Source organism: Silurus meridionalis, chromosome 12, assembly GCF_014805685.1.
Source record: "Silurus meridionalis isolate SWU-2019-XX chromosome 12, ASM1480568v1, whole genome shotgun sequence".
Lineage (NCBI taxonomy): Eukaryota > Metazoa > Chordata > Actinopteri > Siluriformes > Siluridae > Silurus > Silurus meridionalis.
The window spans coordinates 15,610,848-15,630,534 of NC_060895.1; the positions used below are offsets into that span (position 1 = coordinate 15,610,848).

General features: G+C 36.4%; 1 protein-coding gene across 1 annotated transcript in view; it reads right to left on the reverse strand.

Annotated features, from left to right (window-relative positions):
- Positions 1-19,687, reverse strand: part of gbe1b (glucan (1,4-alpha-), branching enzyme 1b) — a 123,054-nt gene that overhangs the window by 76,372 nt on the left and 26,995 nt on the right. Inside the window, exons 4-7 of the mRNA XM_046862394.1 lie at positions 15,906-16,031; positions 14,281-14,416; positions 11,608-11,698; positions 8,360-8,569 (exon numbers count right to left, since the gene is read on the reverse strand). Of these exons, the coding sequence (XP_046718350.1) occupies positions 8,360-8,569; positions 11,608-11,698; positions 14,281-14,416; positions 15,906-16,031 (563 nt within the window). The remainder of the gene's footprint in view (positions 1-8,359; positions 8,570-11,607; positions 11,699-14,280; positions 14,417-15,905; positions 16,032-19,687) is intronic.

Here is a 19,687-nt window from a genome sequence, read left to right on the forward strand (position 1 = left end):
GAGGAGTGCGATGTGGCACGGTGGGTGCACAGTTCCCAATGTACACAGGACAACGTCTTTTGGCAAACTGACTTATGAAGGTCGGTGCTGCCTGTTACTATGCGTGCAGCCTTGTGCTGCCATTTTTGGCATGTCTAATCTTGAAAGTTATTGATACCACCTCGTATAGACATAATAAATAAATAAAAAAAATCTTTGTATTTTTATAGAAATATTTTGTTACATTTTTGTTTGTATAGTAAAATACAAAAATAAGTTTTAAACACATTATATATAAATAAATCTAGTGTTTTAAAATGTACCTGTGATGGTCAATTTAACATAACTTACTTGATGCAGTTTTATCATTTAAATAGTCACTATGATTATAAATATCCTTCAATAAAATTTTATGAATAGTAAGACTTGTGTTACAACATTTATAGCACAATATTGAAGCTCTATGGGGTATTATCAATTACCAAGATAATTATAATCAACCTACAAAATATAAAAACAGTTATAATGATTTCTGAATATGAGCACCATGGAAAATGTTGGCAAAAACTGCAGCGCATTCAGAATGCTTGTGGAAAAACAGGATGTTTTGAACAAAAGTCTCTCACGGCTTTGCTAGCAAAGTGCTTATGGTGCTGAAGGAGGTGAAATCCCCTCATTCCATAGGATTCTTAAGTTCAGAGAGTGCACAAGTTCTTCAAGTTTCCTCACATCACTGCTGCCATAGCAACGAGCAACACTGGCAAAAAAAAAATACCGTTAACTTTAAATATTTTCTTTGAAATCCGAAATCATTAATCTTATTAAAAAGTTTATTACTTTCTTTGGTACAGACTAACAGAAGAGACGGCTAACTCCGTACCACTGATTCCTAACAAAAGCTCATTCTTTGAGTTAGGCCAATGACTTTTTAAGTGACTTTTTAATGTCTCACTTGCACTTACCGTAGCTGCTAAAATTTAACAAATATACTGTTTCACTGGCCAATTATTCCAGATGTTTCTTCATTCCATTTACAGAAAATCAGTAAAGACTACTTAATCTTGATTCAGTTCAGGGCTTTTGCATAAAAGCTGACTCAACCCTAGTGGAAGTGTCTAGAACAGCGTTTAACACCTGTTTTATGAGTAGGATAAGTGAGCACTAGAATAGACATCTTTGTTTAAAGCCAGTGAGTCAGTTCTCCTAACAGATGAAATGCTGGCCAATGAATCTTCTGTATTTCTGAAAAATTACAGTGTTATAGAAATATTCACACATTTTTATCTGCTTTCAGGAGAAACAGTCATTCTTGCTACAAATGTATTCAAAAGTATTTTGTGTAGACGAAGGGAAATGCAATGTAAATAGAAGTCTGTAGGTTCATAAAGGAAGCTGCTCCTCAAAGCATGACTATTTGGCTATGATTAAATAATTAGGTTGTATTTATAACACCTACTACCTAGGCATTCTTATAATCTACTATATGTCCTTGTACAACAGTTCCTTGTACAAGTACTTCCCAAGCAAATGCTAATCGAAACCATCGTCAGCAGCCTTTCAAAGCACAACCTTTTATTTACTATTTTCTGCATTACCTAATTTACTAAATCATCCTTGTACATGGGATTTTGGCATGTCAAAATGCGGTGCATCGAACGCCAAGTCGGTCTCACGTGTCGTCGGACGGCAGTTTTTTCACAGCAAGTTTACAAGAAGGCTAATAAAATCACCCCACTCGATCTCCGTGTTCGCCCACTAATGGGACTGCAGCCAGAACCTTCTCATCATCAATATCAAAGTCTCCTGATTAAGCAGCGCCACACACTCTCTCGCTCCCTGCTTCCGGCCTCCAAACGCAATTCATCTCCTCAGAACGGAACATAACAAGAGTGTTTGACCTCAAATCACAAACAAAACAAACCATCGGCCGAAAATAAACAAAGAAATAAATATCTGCTACGAAGCGGCGATAACACCAGGGCCGTCCTTTGGGGTTTTACAAATGACTCTTCAGATCACTGGCGGTCGTGGCATATGTCTACAACCCATCTAATGAGTCCCTCTGATAACAGTACAGGCTCAATAAGTAATGAAACTCCAGCTCTGCTCTCTTATTAACTGATCCCTGTGCTGTCTGACACTAAACACAGGGTAATGTTTTGGCACTGCAGCTGTTGGCACCCACTTATTAAACTCAGGTTCAAAACAACATTTGATTGACTCTGCGACAGCGACACGGATCCTTGCTGATGTCAAGAAATCGGCGAGACAGTTAACGAACAAGAAAAAAAAAAGTTTCCAGCTCAGCAGCGAGGGTCATTAAGGTTAGGAGGTGCTAAAGACAGATATGTGTAATACTTATAGGAACCTATAATGATGTGAACAACAAGCCGCAGACAGAGTTCTGTTGAATGGCATGTATTATTCACATTGTTATAGGAGTTAGCACTGGAGCTGATGTCAGACATGGACACCTGGCATTAAAAACAAGTGCTGGAGATATAGGCATGTTTGAAATCTAATGTGCAAGCCATATTTTTAGCACCTCGGCATAATAGGCTGTGAACCAAGTCTAGTTTGGGGGCTGGTAGGATTTAGCTTATTCAAAGAAAAGTAGCTTCAAATCGCATCAAAATGATTCACACACAAAATTCAGAGGTGTCACTGAATCAATCAATCGTGAGATGCTCTGTGCAGCTCCAAGGCCCTTCTTTATCCTACTTAATTATACAGCATCCAGAAGAGGAGATGCATTCTTTTTCAATAACTTTCACATATTTTCGCTAAAAGAAACCACACACTCACACACATTCACTCAAGGTCAAGATACAGAGCAACAAGCACAGGAAAACAGAGACACACACACCAATAAAGAAAGCATTAGATCAATTTATGAACAGGAGTAAATACATGTCCAGTACAGCTTGCTCTTCTCTATAATATTTATAATCATTGGCTTCCTGCAGGTACACACTAGACCTTGAGTCCAAACCAGACAAGCATCGTGTCTAACATTGAATAGAGTTGCTACAGCTTCAGAGAATGCACACAAAGACTCAACTTGACTCAGGCACACAACAACAGAGTAAAAAAAAAGGTTTTAACTTGCCTTCTTGTCTAATAGACAACAAAGAAAAAATAGTTTTAGAAATTGTATCATCATACAATCAAATATTGTGAAGTCGAATTCTAAGAAATTTGTACTGCAATTTAAGCCGATTTCTGTGGAATTGGGTTTTGCTTTTTCTTTAATAACAGCGTGCACTCGAGCTTTTGTGGAATCCACACCTTTCTGTTAAACCCAATCAAAGACCAAATCCATAAATGTTGTCTGAGCATGTGCTTTAATAGAAGAAATACAAGTCAATACAATAGTCATTGCCAGAAATCTGAACTAGAAATTGCAGAATCGTAAATCTTCAATTTTCTTTGCCTGTTTTTCTTTTTTCAGTTTTATAAAAAAAACAAGATATTTGGACTGAATATGTACACAAAGATGTGAAAACTACACTAAACCCAACTGACACAGGTTTCTCTCATGCATGTTGCTCTATAATAGTTAAAAATACAGGTGACTACTGTTCTGCCTTCATTCAGTCACCGTTTTGTTCGAAATTTCATTCCGACTCCATCCCAATCGACTGCTCATCTAACAGCAAATAGTATTTATTGATTTCACTTGCATTGCATTTATTCTATAATAAATAACACATTAATAATTGAGCAGGAAAACATTCTGTCTTCAGAGCATAATTTACAGCCAGACAGACTGGCAGGAGTTGCTGCTTCTAAATATAATACACTCAAAAGAATTCTACCAAATGCACTATTTTTAGGGCGTGGTTACAGTAATGAGCTAAAATAATGAAATGGATGGATGAATGAAATAAATCATAGCACTAAAAGGCATCCTACAGTGTAACTTCAGCTAAGTGCGATGATGACGTTAATGATGATTTTGATTATTATAATGATAATGATTATGGTGTAAGACTGAATAAAAGCGCGACAACAGCACAAGCAGAAAAGCCTCGACTTTGGCGGATTTGATTGACACATTGCTGAGCTGTCAAACCCAGCATCAGTCAACATGCTTAACTCTGAACTGTCACACTAGCAAGTGACAAAGCAACAGGAAACCATTAATTTTCTATGCATGTGTGTGGCACTGGGCTGTGATTCCAGAGACATTCAAAGCAACATTTAAATTGAGATTCTCTCAGCTATATGCAAATTAGGCACGATGTGGTAACGCAGGTCCTATCAACACGCTTCGCTGAATTCCTCAGACCAATTCTATAACAGCTCCCAAAAAAAAAGCCTAAGAACCCTAAAACAGTGTGTTATAATGAAAGATTCCAAGTAGAACCCTTTAAAGAGGCTGAGAAACCTTAATAGAACGATTAAAAAAAAAAAAAAAAAGTTTTCCAAGGTGTTTAGTATATTAGTAACACAACCTGAAAATACCGTAATATTTAAACTGAAAAGAAAAAAAAAACCCTGCACACTGAGAATTTGTAAGAATTTGTTCTTGCATGTGGATGTGTGTGGGTCATGATAAATATTTCAGCAAACAAAATCAATTCCTTTCTATTGCCTGTCACCAAAAAAATCGTAGTTTGACATGAAAATAGAACAGTCATATTGATTTGTACAAATGACCACTGGTTTGTTTACTCTAGAAAGAGCTTAACACTTTCTCTCACAGACAGTCTCGATTCAGCTGGAATCAGTTTGAGTGCAGCACAGCAACAAAAGACAACCTGCAACTGGTGCTTGCTGGCAAAAAGCCACAAAGTGATGATTTCTTATTGTAAAATGAGCATGAATAAGTGTTGTTATGGACATGATAATGCCATATGGGGTCCCATGATATTTGTTATGACTGTAAAACCTGTGGTGGAAATTTGTATTGATAGAACAGTAAATATTGACACACATGACTGGTAGTTCCATAGTTTCATCTATCCATCCATTCTAAATAGCGCTTATCCTGGACAGGAAGACTCTAGGGTAACCCGAAAGGGTGCTAATACATTGCAGGTCTCTACAGTCTCTACACATTGCACACACTACAGCCAATTTGAAAAGCCAGGTCAACCTGCAGCATGTTTTTGGCCTTAAGGTGGAAACCAGACAACCCAGATGAATCCTCCAAAGCACAAAAAGAACTACACGCTCATATTACGAAAGGTGCCAGGAAAACATGCTAAACTAAGCTGCCATGCACCATAAAATGACTGTTGGTTGCCAAAAAAAAAGAAAATTCACATTTATCTGAGTTTAGGAGTTAAACCACTGTTGATCAAATTATCTATCAATCCAATCTTACAGAAAAACTTTTACATTTACCTTCTTGTAACATCTTAATACTTTGAATATACTGGCAAATGTATACATTATATTCCACAGCAAGTTATCAAAGTTTTACTCGAAGATATTCAGCAGCAAACCTATTCAAACCAACCTCTATAACCACATCAATGTGCCAAAAAATGTTTACCTCTTTAAAAAAAAAACAAAAAAAATGCATAATCTTTGTGCTGTTAACAACACATGCTTAGTCTCACTACGCTAAACTGTTTACAATGCAGATAGTTTTTACCTCTACATTTTTTAGGCTTCACAGTGTTTCTGTATTTTGAAAACAGCTGTGTTGCCACATGACTTACTTGGGCCATGAGTGCAAATTTGCATGAGATTTTTCCTTTGCGTCACAATCCACACAAGCATACGTTTGTTCTTTTCTTTATAATGCATACTACAGTATATACATCACATGTTTTATCCTTTTACCACTAAAATGTTTAATACACTATGGCACAATAAGCTTGTCTCACAACTTCATATTTGACCGCCTTGCAGTCCTACATGTTAACTGAAATTGAAAGTTAATTCAATTTTGGAGTTATTAAGAGTTACTGAATTAAGTAAAGAAAAAAAAAAAACTTGTAGTTGTGAATCCAATCATTCAATTATACACACGCCTCTAATCTTAACACTTGAAGATACACTCAGGTTTTGTTTCAAAACACATCTTAATTAAGTGTGGAATCTGAGCTGACAGCAAAATAACTTCCGTGAGTTGATCACCTCAGTCTTAAGAGACGAGAAGTGCAAATTAATCAAGAGAGACACAAAAAAAAAAGACTAATTTCTTGGTACGCTGAGTGAAAATAGTAGAGACAAATTTATGATTAAAAAACTGCCAGTTACAGCAGCAACTATAACTAAATTCAATATACTATATCTAAAATCTAATATACACCACTGATTAGTAAACAAAACATTTTTTGGGGGGAAAATGCTGAAGAACCCAAGGGGTGTGTGAAGTATAGTCACTGTAGTCCATGAGATATGGCAAACCTATAAATAATACTTCATACCAAGAGGCCCAAACCTGTTCCAGCTTGACAAAAAGAAGAACTAGAGTGACTCTTGTGGCTGAATGAGCACAAACTCCAACAGCAAGACTCCAAAATCAAACGAGGAGTTCTTCCCAGAAGAGTGGAGGTTATTGCCAGAGAAATGTGGACACATACTTTTGACCATACAGTGTATCAACTTAGATCTCATGCCAATTTCTTTATAAAAATTCGTGTTTGCTTAAGCTCAATTAAATTAGCATAGGACAGTTGTGTGTATATACAATGTACTTTATGAATCAACAGTTCACTTCAGTTCTCGAATTTTATCACAAAGAATAGCATTTGACCAAAGAAATTCATTGGTTAAGGAAATGTTTGACTGAACTCCCCTGTAGACCTGCAAGATTATATTATGCGAGATAATATCGGAATTCTTCTCCTTGTGTTCAAAGCTTTTGTTGGTGCAAAGCTCTGAATTGAAAGGGAGTACACAAACTTTTAAGGAAGCTTTCAATGTAAAATGATTAAACATACTGTAGATGTAGAACTGGGCTATTATGTAATATCATAGAATTTAAAACTAATGGACACAAATATAAGAACAGCACAAGCAGCTAGATTGCCAATGCTGCACTTTTCAGTATCATCCCCGTTTCCCTTTTGTTTTTCAAGACAAATGACTCTCAAACCAAAAGAAGACTTGTATGATTATTCATAAACAAAACCAAACCTTAAAAAAAAGTTAAAACATTTAAAGCAAACTACATGAACATTGCACGGCTTCAGATAAGCAGAAATAAATGTGCGATCATAAGCAAACAAAATGCTGATGAGTAGAACCAATTATGCCGGCATAATTCAATACAGTGTTATTAATTACACACACATGACCTGGAAGCGCAGCTCAGACACATACGCGGGGCTTTGGGAGTTTTAAAAGTACAGCTGAAATGATGCATGGCTAACGTTGGTTAAGTAAGCGAACAAAGAAAAAAGCAAGAAGGATTGCAAAAACACCATTTTAGAGGTTTCCCATAACTTGACCAAATTTCACAGCGAATACTGAGGTATACCTGCATTTATAGGAACACCTGTATACCTACATTTATAAAAACACATTTATGAAAATATCTAATCCACTATTCATTTGGCAGTAGTGAAAAATATCCTGCAGACACAATTCAAGAGCTTCAGGTAACTTTGATGTCAAAAATCAAAATGTGGGTAAAAATGCCTTGTTGATAAGAGTCAGAGGAAAAGCTGAGCAGAAAAGCACAAAACATTAAACATTGAGGTGAATGGCCTACAACAGTAAAAGTCTATATCAGGGTTCATTCCACTCAGTCACGAACAGAAATCTAAAGCTATCATGGACAAAGAAACATCATAATTGGACAGTTACACATTAGGAAATTAATCACCTGGTCTGTTTGGAGTCTTCATCTCTCGCGTTTGGATAAGACTTTTTTCTTTTTGGATAAAACCTTTTTGTATGATGAACTTACTTTTAATATATTACTTATTTTCTACCTATTTAATTGCCATATACGTACAGTCAAGTCCAGAATTATCAACAACCCTCAAAAGAATGAAGAAATATATAATAATATATAAATCCGTATTTATAGACGTTTTACTATAATAGAATGTTATTATACGATACTTACTATATTAATCAGCTAAATTGGATTTAATGTAAAATTAGTCAATAAAAAAAGGGAAACTTTTCCAACTGTGGGAGGGCAAAACATCTGGAAAACCGATACTACTAATGAAATAAAACTATACTTTATCCTTCCCAGTATGGTACTTTTTATTTATTTATATAAAGGGTGCCAAATTCTATACTTTGTATGTAGCTATACGATACTATAACTATACTTTTTCTCCCCACAGCAAGTACTGTTCTGCGTTATCTACAGTATATACATTATTTTCACAGAGAGAGTGTTTATGGGTTAAAGTCTTTAGTAAAAAAAGAACTAAAAAAACACAAAGAAAAAAAATCCCACCTTGAGTAGTTGAAGAGTCTGCTATCCCAGAGTGGATGATCTCCTCGATTTCCACTGTGGAAAAAGCAGGAATCAGAGCCGTCGAAGCGGTTCAGGCCGTCCTCTGTATTTTTGGAAGCATGACTATGGACCACATCTAAAAGCACCATGATGCCCATAGAGTGAGCCACATCGATGAGCTCCTTCAGCTCATCCGGAGTGCCGTATCGACTAGAGGAAGAGAGGGTTCAGATTAAGGCTAGAGTACTCATCAGGGAAAGATGTGATAAGGCTGCAAGGTAATAAGGGGATATAATAAGTAGCTCAAAATAAGTAGAGAGTAATTAAATGATAAGCATGGAACGATAACCGTAAATATAAAGCCTCAAGCATGGTAGCCATTTCCCTGCTACATTTTGTCCGTGCAAAGCCGTCTTAGTGCGTTTCGTCTACATGCTTAGTACATAATACATGATATCTGACTAAGTTGTGTGAATTATTGCTCATCTCATCTCTGTCCTTAAAATTTTACCACCCAAAACAAATCCAGCAGCAATAAAAAAACAACAGCGGGCCGTTTACAATGACATAGTGGAGGTCGCGTTTTTTATTCAAGCGTGATGCTCTTTGCAGAGGAAAGTGCAAGATGGAGTGCACTTGACACTTCCTTATGCATCCCACTTGTGTAATTGCTCCTTGAAGGCTTAACCGTCCTTTGGGCTATCATCGCATCGCTCCCCTCCTCCCTCATTGCCGGCAAAAAGCCACGCGCACTGACATTGCCCTCGCTTCCTAGCATCCAGCCGCCGCACTTTTTAAATGGCCATGAGAGATCAATCATGGGTGAAATTACTCTGTATATATTACACTCTGGCTTTAAGCTCTCTCCTCTAGCTGAGATGACTGGCGAATTCGTGAGTGTAAATGAAGCATCCCTACTTGATCTTCCTTTATCTAAGATGTGCGCCACTCTCCGGGATTAACGCCAAATGTATTTACAGGGAGATTAACGGATCCAGAGTCTCCCGGGAATGTTTGGAGGCACGGTCGTAGGACCTAAAACACCGTTCATAGAAGAAATATACTCATGATTATCGATTAAGAATATGTGAAAAATTAAACAAGGAAGTGAAAAGTGATGAGTCTCACTGGTGGAAGAATATACTAATTAGAATCTATGTGCTACTGGATGCCATTAGCAGTACATGACAAATTATGCAGAGCTACTCTCGATAGTGAAACACAGCAAGAAATAAAAAGCGATTTTACACAAAAGCTCTGCTGTTGTAGCACTATTACTGTAGTTCTTGGAACGAAGGATCTAAACAAAAGGTCTAAATACTCTGAACTCTTGTACTTCTGAATTCCAATACTGATCAAATTTATTGCTAAGCATCCAAACAGGGATCCTTAAATGACAGCCTAAACACAACTTAAAATACATTAATCCACTAAAATCTTTATGCATTATACATAATACATAGGTAATACTTTCTGCTGTGTAGACTTTAATATAAGGCTGAAATGATTCCATGAGTAAATCTAGTAATAAGAAAAATTATTTTTGCCTTAATGTTTTGTTTAGTCCATTAAACTACACATTGAGCATTGTGTTTCCCGAGGACCATTATTACTGACGCACCACACGCTAAACTCTGGCGCACTCTAGACAGGTAAACACAGGAGACGCAACAGAATAAAACAAAAGCCTGTTCCTGCCACAATCACAAAAATAATTCCAACTTTTTTTAATTCGCAATTCCGAGATTATTTTTCGCAATTCTGACTTTATTTCTTGCAAATCCGACTTTATTCAGCCAGTCAGGCAGCGACATCCCCTGAGTAGTGCCAGAAAGCTTTACACACTGAAAAATGAAATAGGCTACATTCAATAGAATCGCATGGAATCAAACTAAGCCTCTGATCCCTGGAGAAAACTCTGTCTAACAATCAGTTCTGGAGGAGACGGAACAAGACAGATGAAGCAGAAGAGCCTCGTTCATACGCCAACAGCTTCAAACTTCAGGCCGACAACATGGTTATCGGTGGATGCACCAGAAATGTTGGATGTTTACTAGAAATAACAAGTAAAAATTGTGAGAAATACGTCAGAATTGCGAGAAAGAAAAAAAAAACGGAATTGTGAGATAAAAAGTCGGAAATTTTTATTTTTTATCTGTCGGAAACAGGCTTCTATAGGATTCAGTCCAACGAAAATGACAGTTTCCAAAGTTTGGGATCATTTCTAACTAAAACTGTATTTTCATTTTGATATGGCAATTAAATCTGTTTAGTTTTTACAGATATCCAATTTGCAATTTCCAATTTCCAATATGCAATTTCAGCAAAAAAAATTTGTATTAATACAGTATTAATACTGTATTTAGTATTGCTATTTAATAAAAAAAAAAAAGTACATCTTATCCGATTACTCTATTAATTGTTGGAATAACCGGCATAGCCTTACTCTAATGTTTTAAATCGTATAATATTTTAATCTTACTCACTTATTTTTACATTTGGCTTTTCCACATGGCCTTCCTGGCACACTAATTAGAAGGCGACACTACATTTCCCCTAGGTATGAACGAATTTATCTATGCAAAATGTCCTGTGTCCCCTTTCTACTAATCGCAGGATATACTCCAAATCCACCAAAAACCCTGAATAAGTTTTTTACTAAAGATGATAATATAAACGAGTGAATATTAAATGGCCTCATTGCATGTAGATGTAGGAAAATACTAGCATATAATATAATGATCTTAAAGTGAACATTGTTACCAATTTCTTCAATATTCAATACGAGTACCGGAGGTACCAGAGCAAATTACATTTACTCGCGTTCAGTAGGTTGTGTACTTCACATTTTTAAAGTTTTTTTTTTTTTTATCTGAAATTTTACGTTTACTTAAGTATGTTTAGTTTGAAGTATTGCACTTAACTACACTTTAAATCATATCCGTTACTGAGTAAAAAAAAAAAAAAAAAACTCGCAAAACAGAAAGATGGAGACGATCTAATTTTTTTGTTTGTTTTTTTTATTGCACTTTAAAATTAAAAAGTGTTCCTTCAACTAAAAACAATTAGTCTGAGATTTATATCACCTTGTCCTTTTTGAACTTCACTAGAATTTTACTCCGAGTACATTTTAAATAAGCCATTTTTTTACTTTTACTTGAGTAGATTATTAGACTAGTAACTTTACTTGTACTTAAGTAAAAGTACAAAAGGTACTACACCATTTAATAAAAATAAAAAAAGATTACCTGGATGCAGCGAAGAAACTTGTGACTTGGTAACCAAAGCTACCATAATAGGCGTGTTCCATGATAGCCATCATCTGAATACAGTTATAGCCTGCAAAAGGAAAAAATAAGTGTTTTAGATATGTGCAATATGAAATATTTTTTGTGACCTCAAAAACATACCCCCCCTTTCCCTACTGAATGCTCTCAAACCCAAAACAACTCCCTGACAAGTTTACTTCCTATACATACATCTAAAGTTGTAAAAGACAGGCTGAGGCCACTGGGACAGAGTAAAGGGATGACTTATAGGGTCATGTGGAATCCTCTTGACCCGTTTTAATGCTGAAACATGGCTACAGTCTCTAGTCACGTCTCTTTCTTACTGACAGGTCTTTGAAATCTTATGGTAAAAACCCCTTCCAAAAAAACTAAACTCAGGAGGTAGATTTGAAGAGTCTCATACTGTTGTTTCTCAGAGCAGAGCAGTTTATTTATTTATTTATTTATTTTACTTAGTTTCTTTGTGCTGCTTCACAAATTTTATATTTTTTGAAATGATGACAGCACTGCAGCCTCTGAGGAAGCCTCACTTGGCTCATGGATATACATATGCAGGCACTTACTCATTCCTTTTCTCATTCTCTTTCTTAAACACGTTTCTATGCTGCTGGGAAGCTCAGGCGTCTTTTATAGATTTCCAAAACTAGCAAAAAGTTAACTCTAGAGACGCATTGGTACAGTATTCACAGCAGGTGAAATCAGGTTGAACTAAATAATTAACACAGACTAAATATTCAATAAGCAATGACATAAACTAGCCAATTAAAAAAAAACTAAAAGAAATACAAAACAAAAACAACAACAATGTATACACGTGTGTAATATGGTTTTAAAATGCACCAAAGCAGCAAACTGGATTTTTAAATCGACTTCAAGAAGTGAAAATTCATGTCCATCCCAAAGAACAAATCTGATTTATAAAAGTTTCAGGCATTTTTTCCTCATACCCAAGCTAAATATCTTCATACACATATAATACGTATTGCTGTAAAGTACAATTGACATTCATGAAACAGTGGATTAATACAAAATTTGTTAACAGGTTCAGTCACAGAGCTAAAAATGACAAAATGATTAAATAATGAATGAATGTCTCCAAAGTGTGTTGAATCTTCCAGTAATGCAGCTCAGCCACTGCAGTGCATCAGCTACCATAGACACGCAATGACTATTTCTTCTCGATGGAATAGTGCAACAACAAATAACAAATAAGCTACTTTCTTTTTTTTTTTTTTTGTGTGTTAAATGATAGGATCGTCTTCTTTCAAGTAATTCATATAGAATTTAATAGTAAAATTTATTTGTAATCTGTATGTAAAATTGTAGTAACTCATTCCGCAACATGATGCAATAAAGATTCACATTAGTGAATAAAATTCTCTTTAAAAAATTGTGAAAACTAAAAAATATAAACAAAATAATAATCCTAGAATAAAATTAATTACTATATATTATGATCATTTCCTAGAATTTCTTCCTATACAGCTTACAGAGGGCAAACATAGGGAAAAAGTATGTATGCCCTTATTGACTACCTCACCAATCCTCACCTCACCTCACCCCCAGACAGGGAAAGTCATCAACAAACAATATTATACCATGAGAACAGATTTGAACTTGTCCTTTATTGACCACTGTCTATCATGAAGAAGAAACAAGCCTGTTATGTCACATTACAAAAGACTCTCTAAAGGCTTCCACCATAAAAAATAATGTGACATTGCAGCTGCTGGTGGCATTTGATGCATGCCATGTTGTGTATGGGATTCTAACATGGCAAACTTAATGACTGCCAGACTTTAACTGAATTTGCATATCATTATGTTCTTACAAAGCGGGCAAATCCAGGGAGAGAATGTTACCCATTTATGCAGCACAGTCAGCACATTGGTACTAATCAGCTTGAATAGGCAACGCTATATTTTTCTGTTTGAAAAGTAATAGATAAATTAATCAGACATGCCATTTCAGGGCTTACATTTAAGGGCATGTGGATACCCTGGAACACTGCATATAAACTAAATACCATGGCAGAACATGAAAAAAAATGTGTACCTAAAATTATTAGAAAAAAAGACCTAAAAAAGTAATTTGATCTGTCCAGCAAGAAGAGCACTATCTGAGAAACCACATACACAAACAAATCTACGCACAACAAGCATAACTACATAGAAGAGACACTAATGACCACTTTGCATGCCAGCAGGAGCCTATAAGTGCCTTTTTGACCCACAGAAGGGCCTGGAGAAGTGGCTCATAGAGACCTGACTGAACAGTCGGTCCAGGATGATAATTCACACAACAGCATCTCGTCCTCCACACGTCAGGGTTGTTGGGTTAAGCACCGCTGCCACTCAGGTCCCCCTGTGATGAAGGAGGGACCCTGGCAAATAGAAAAACAACCTCCCTGGCATACAGAAAAACTTGCTTAAAAAACATTTGTCTGGAGGAGGCACAGAGTACACAAAGAATTTTTGAAAGGCAGAGGAGATGGCGGTTTGTTCTTTAGCCATTAGCAGGACGTTCTAATGAGGTCTGGATACTGAGCTTGTTAGTGTGATGTAATGTTAGTTTAGCTCACACACCTGATGCACAGATGTAGTGGGAAGCATTTTCAAGTAAATATCTTACCCAGGTCTTTTATCCGAGGCAGCACGTTGTAAGTGAAGTTTTTGTAGGATGCCACTTTGCCCTCCGGTGATGCGATGCCAACATGTGACTCGTATATCCGTAAACTGCGGGGTTTCTGTGGCCGAGGATGTTTATGCTAAAGTGCAGAAAAAAGATGGATGTTTCCCATGTGGATCAGCTTCCTTATAAATACTGCATGTGCAAAACTCGGACAAAGCTCAGTAAACATCAAATTGACCTTAAAAATGTATGCGGTCGGGAAATTGCATCAGATGCTGCTTCTTGTAAATTCTCTTAAAAAGCCAAAATGTTGTAATTTTAGCTTGGACTATAAAACCCTTGTCTTTAACATACAGCATGTTAATGCATCTTCTCTAACAAATAGAGTTCCTCAAAAAAAATATAATAATGAAATGCAAAAAAACATATAGGCTATGATGGCTGTATACTTTGTTTTATAGTTTATTTATCACATGCAATAATAAATACAGTTGAGTAAGATTAAAATCCATTTTTCTCCCTTTTTCTTTCCAAGAAAAGCAGACTCGAGTTTGCTTGAAGTGTAATTATAATTAAAAGAGATCCAAAAAAAAAAAAAATAATAATAATAATAATAATTTCAATTTAGGAAAACTACCATGTAAACACTTTCCCCCCCCAAGACACTCACTCATAAATCTTACACTAATATCAGTGATTTAATACATATAAAATTGACCAATAATCTAGCTTTTAATGATAAATGTTGCAGATGTTATACAAAAAAAAAAAAAAAAAACACTTTTATATTAGCTTATCGGAGTACAATACACACACATTGATTAAACAATCAGGCTAATATTTAGGCCTTATAACCCTTAAAAGTCAGACTTGATCTTTAAAGAAACAAGATGGGTCTAAGATGGGTTAATGCATTTCTCTTTGATTGATTAAATGCATGTTTCTGTAAATTCAGTGTTGAAACTGATTTTTTTTTTTAAGGGTTTCTTTTGCAGGAAATTGCTGCACTTTGCATTTAAATAAGAAACATGGTTGTTAGAAGGCTGGTGTCAGAGCATAGGGTCAGCCATGATACAGCACCCTGAAGCAGGTGGGGTTGAGAATCTTGCTCAGGTGACCAATGATGGCAAGTTGGAGATATTAGCGCTTGAACAACCAACCTTCTGATCAGTAAACCAGATCCTTAACCACTAAGCTACCACATCTGTCCAGAATAAGAAGGCACATCAGCATCCAGATCAATGGCCTGAGGGTTTTAAGAACCTGATTTATTAGAAAAATGGTTAAGAAAATTATTTATTAAAATCAATAATTTACTTGTAGTTCATTATGTGTAGATTCCTAAAGACAATAAAAATAAAAATATTTACCCTGTTCCATTATCTATAATAAATGAGTCATTGGCTGGGACAGAGGAAAAAACAAAAAAAACAAAACAGTTTTCGAAGTTGTGATGATCAATGATTATTAAAAAGCATTAAAGGACATTTTCTATATGTTCAAAATGTCTTTCAAATGAACATAGGATCACCATCTAAGGGTGTTTAATTGAAATTGTATGTCTTCGATCTTTTAAAAGCCAAAAGAAAAAAATCCTGTTTCAATATAAACAACTAAGTACTTACTACATATGGATGAGGAGGATCCCAGTACGCCCACTCATACACAACCGATGTGTCAGCTCTAGTAACATACGTTGCCCAAGGTGAAATTCGGTACAGACGCTCTCCTTCTTTGGTGTGAAGCACTACCTAGAGTGAGTTACAGATGATAAGAAGTTATAATGCAATCATATGTCCACAAGGAGATAAAAGGAGAAAAAAAAAAAAAAAAAAACACACACACACACACACACACACACACACACACACACACACACACACCCTGTGCAGAATATTGTCAAAACAAATACTGTATATATCAATAATCCCCCATCCCCCAATACCAACCCCTTTAAAAAAAAAAAATTCACAAAACAATTTAGGAAATATTTCTTCCAGCATCATGCTAATTGGTGCAAGAATCACTGGTTCAATCCTGACCCCAGTTTACTGTCTGTAAAAAGTTTCACATGTTCTTCCAACAACCATGCCATCACAAAAACATGCAGGCAGAAGGACTGATGTATCGATGATGCTGTGAGGTTGACTGACATTACATTCATTGTGTATTCCCACCTAACGTCCAGTGTTTCTGGGAGTGGTCCTGGATCACTGAAACACTGAGAGAAATCAATTCCTGAAGATGAATGAATGAATTCCCCATGCCTTCATTGCTTCTGATTTTGTTCTTTTATAATTTCCCATCAGGACAAAGATGATTCATTGCAGAATAAACACAGTCAGTCTAAAGATCTTTGTATTGATTCAAAGGGGAAAACCATTTTTCCCCAATAATTTCCCTTCAGGTAAAAATACAGTAAGATGCACAGTAGTTCTCAGTAGCTAAATAACTCAGATTTATACACCTCCAGTATTGCAGGAAAAACAAGTTTATACATTTACAGCTTTCCCTGTAACACAATTAGCTGACACAGACTTTCGATGCAACTTATTATTATTATTATTATTATTATTATTATATACATACATCGATTATTAATTCTGTACATGAAGGATTTTGGTCTGAAACACTGATTTAGATCAAATTCATTGAAAAACATACTGTTTTAACATGTTGAATTCTTGTGATTTCTTTTGTGCAATCTGACCCACGCCTCGGAAGCTGTTTGGCAATGCGAGGAAGACAAAGCATTTTGTCAAGGAAAGATAAGAGTCATTTGATCCTTGGCGCATCATTTGCAGAAAGTTATTTATAGCCAGACTAAAATGATTCATCTCTGGAAGGGGGGAGATTATGGATATTATCAAATGTCCCCCCTTGCTACTTGAAAATTCATTTTAAATCTCAAATAATTTGCAGTATATATATATATATATATATATATATATATATATATATATATATATATATATATATATATATATATATATATATATATATATATATACACACACACACATACAGTACAGACCAAAAGTTTGGACACACCTTCTCATTCAAAGAGTTTTCTTTATTTTCATGACCATGAAAATTGTAGAGTCACAGTGAAGGGCATCAAGGGCTATTTCACCAAGAAGGAGAGTGATGGGGTGCTGCGCCAGAAGACCTGGCCTCCACAGTCACCGGACCTGAACCCAATCGAGATGGTTTAGGGGTGAGCTGGACCGCAGAGTGAAGGCAAAAGGGCCAACAAGTGCCAAGCATCTCTCGGGGAACTCCTTCAAGACTGTTGGAAGACCATTTCAGGTGACTACCTCTTGAAGCTCATCAAGAGAATGCCAAGAGTGTGCAAAGCAGTAATCAAAGCAAAAGGTGGCTACTTTGAAGAACCTAGAATATGACATTTTTCAGTTGTTTCACACTTTTTTGTTATGTATATAATTCATATATAATTTCACATGTGTTAATTCATAGTTTTGATGCCTTCAGTGTGAATCAGCCACAGAACAACTCGCAAAGTGTCGGAAAAATCAAGCCTTACAGATGCTACAGGTGTTGTATTGTATACTAGTGAATCTCTGCTGATAGTTAGTGCACATATGCCTTTTGTTGTTAAATGTTATGAGATAAACGGGAGGCGAAAGCCGCGCTTGGTAGGAGCAGCAAAAGCATAGAATGAACAACGGCAGGATCGGGGGGGAATGCGCTTTGGGAAGAAAAGTGCAGCCGTTGAGAGAGTGCCGGTGGGAAGGCACGTACCGGGATACGCATGAGCGATAACAACAACCGCCGTGAACCAACATATAGCAACAATAACGGACAGTGAGAGTGTGGAAGTTTAAATAGGAGCTGGTGATGATGCTAAACGAGCACCATATGTGCGCGATTGAAGCCGGGAGCTTCAGAGAAAGCGGCCAAGAAACCACCTGCCACGCCAAAGGGGGCGCCGAAGGGGGCGTGGCAGGTGGATTCCTGACAGTTAACAAACATGTATGTACATTTTTATAGCATGCCTTCATCAAACAAATCGCAGGAACGCTGTTGTGTAAAAAAACCTTCCAAAAACACGTGCATGCACATTCTCATTTATTAACGCACATCATGTACATAAAGAATTTTCGTTTATCTCGATGCTTTTTGGCAACCCCCTAGGAAATCGACATAATCGGGTTCCACTGTATTATATATATATATATATATATATATATATATATATATATATATATATATATATATATATATATACACACACACACACACACACACACACACACACACACACACACACACACAGGTTCCAATATGTCTGCCGCACACGCCTATAAACCCCGGCTCTTCCAATATGTATGAATGCACTGACAAGCACACACACCTATAAACCAAGGCTTCAATAAGTATGCACACAGACACACAAGCACACACAGACAGACAGAGAAAGACACACACACACCTATAAACATAGGCTCCAATTTGTATACATGCACACAGACACGAGCGCAAACACACACACACACCTGCACACAGACCCATTCTCCAATCTGCATTTTCACACATCGAGTGTGTAGGTGTTAATTATTACAGCTGTTAGTTGAGCCTCAGTGTTGATCACACACTCTGAACATAAACCAGGCGAAGAATTTTTTTGGCTGTTCAGTCTTCAGTTCTAAACTAACATGCGTAAAGTCTTCTCTTCTCTGCCTGTGGTGATGCAGTGTCACGGCACAGCCAGCATGGGACCACAGATCGATGCTGGAGCATTTCTCCCAGCATGAACACACCCTAAGGCAGTGTCTTTTTCTCTCTTGCTCTCCAAGGATAGATCATTTGACGACGCCTTCTCTCGACTACCATGGAGAGGTAATGACTGGCCCATTGGCCCCTGCAGGTGACCCACAGAGCAGCAGCCCACTGTGCCTTGGTCATTAGCAACATCTCTCTGGAGAACACGACAAGTATTTGCTCACCAATTGTAAATTTTTTTTTTTTTTTTACAATTACTGCCAAACCACTGGATGAGCAAAGCAATGTGTAGAGTGAGAAAAAAAAACAAGAACGAGAGTTTCATAAAATACATGCAAAAAGGATATAAACACAAATGTTGGTGCCTGTACAGTATACTGTATATTCAAATGAAAGCAAATTAAACTGAAGAGTGAACAAAACAGGAAATGGTATATGGCACGAAATATGCATAATAATTATTATTAGCATTTGTGAATTTGTGATTTGTGTTACATCAGTATGAATGTGTAAATATCCTTTTTGAAATGCAGCAGATACAGTATGCCAAACAGTATGCTGTTCTTTCACAATCTGTTACCACAAAGTTGGAGGCAAGAAATTTAAAGGATGTCTTTGGATGTGTAAAATGCCCTGTGCACAAAGCCAGCTCAGCCAGATGTGG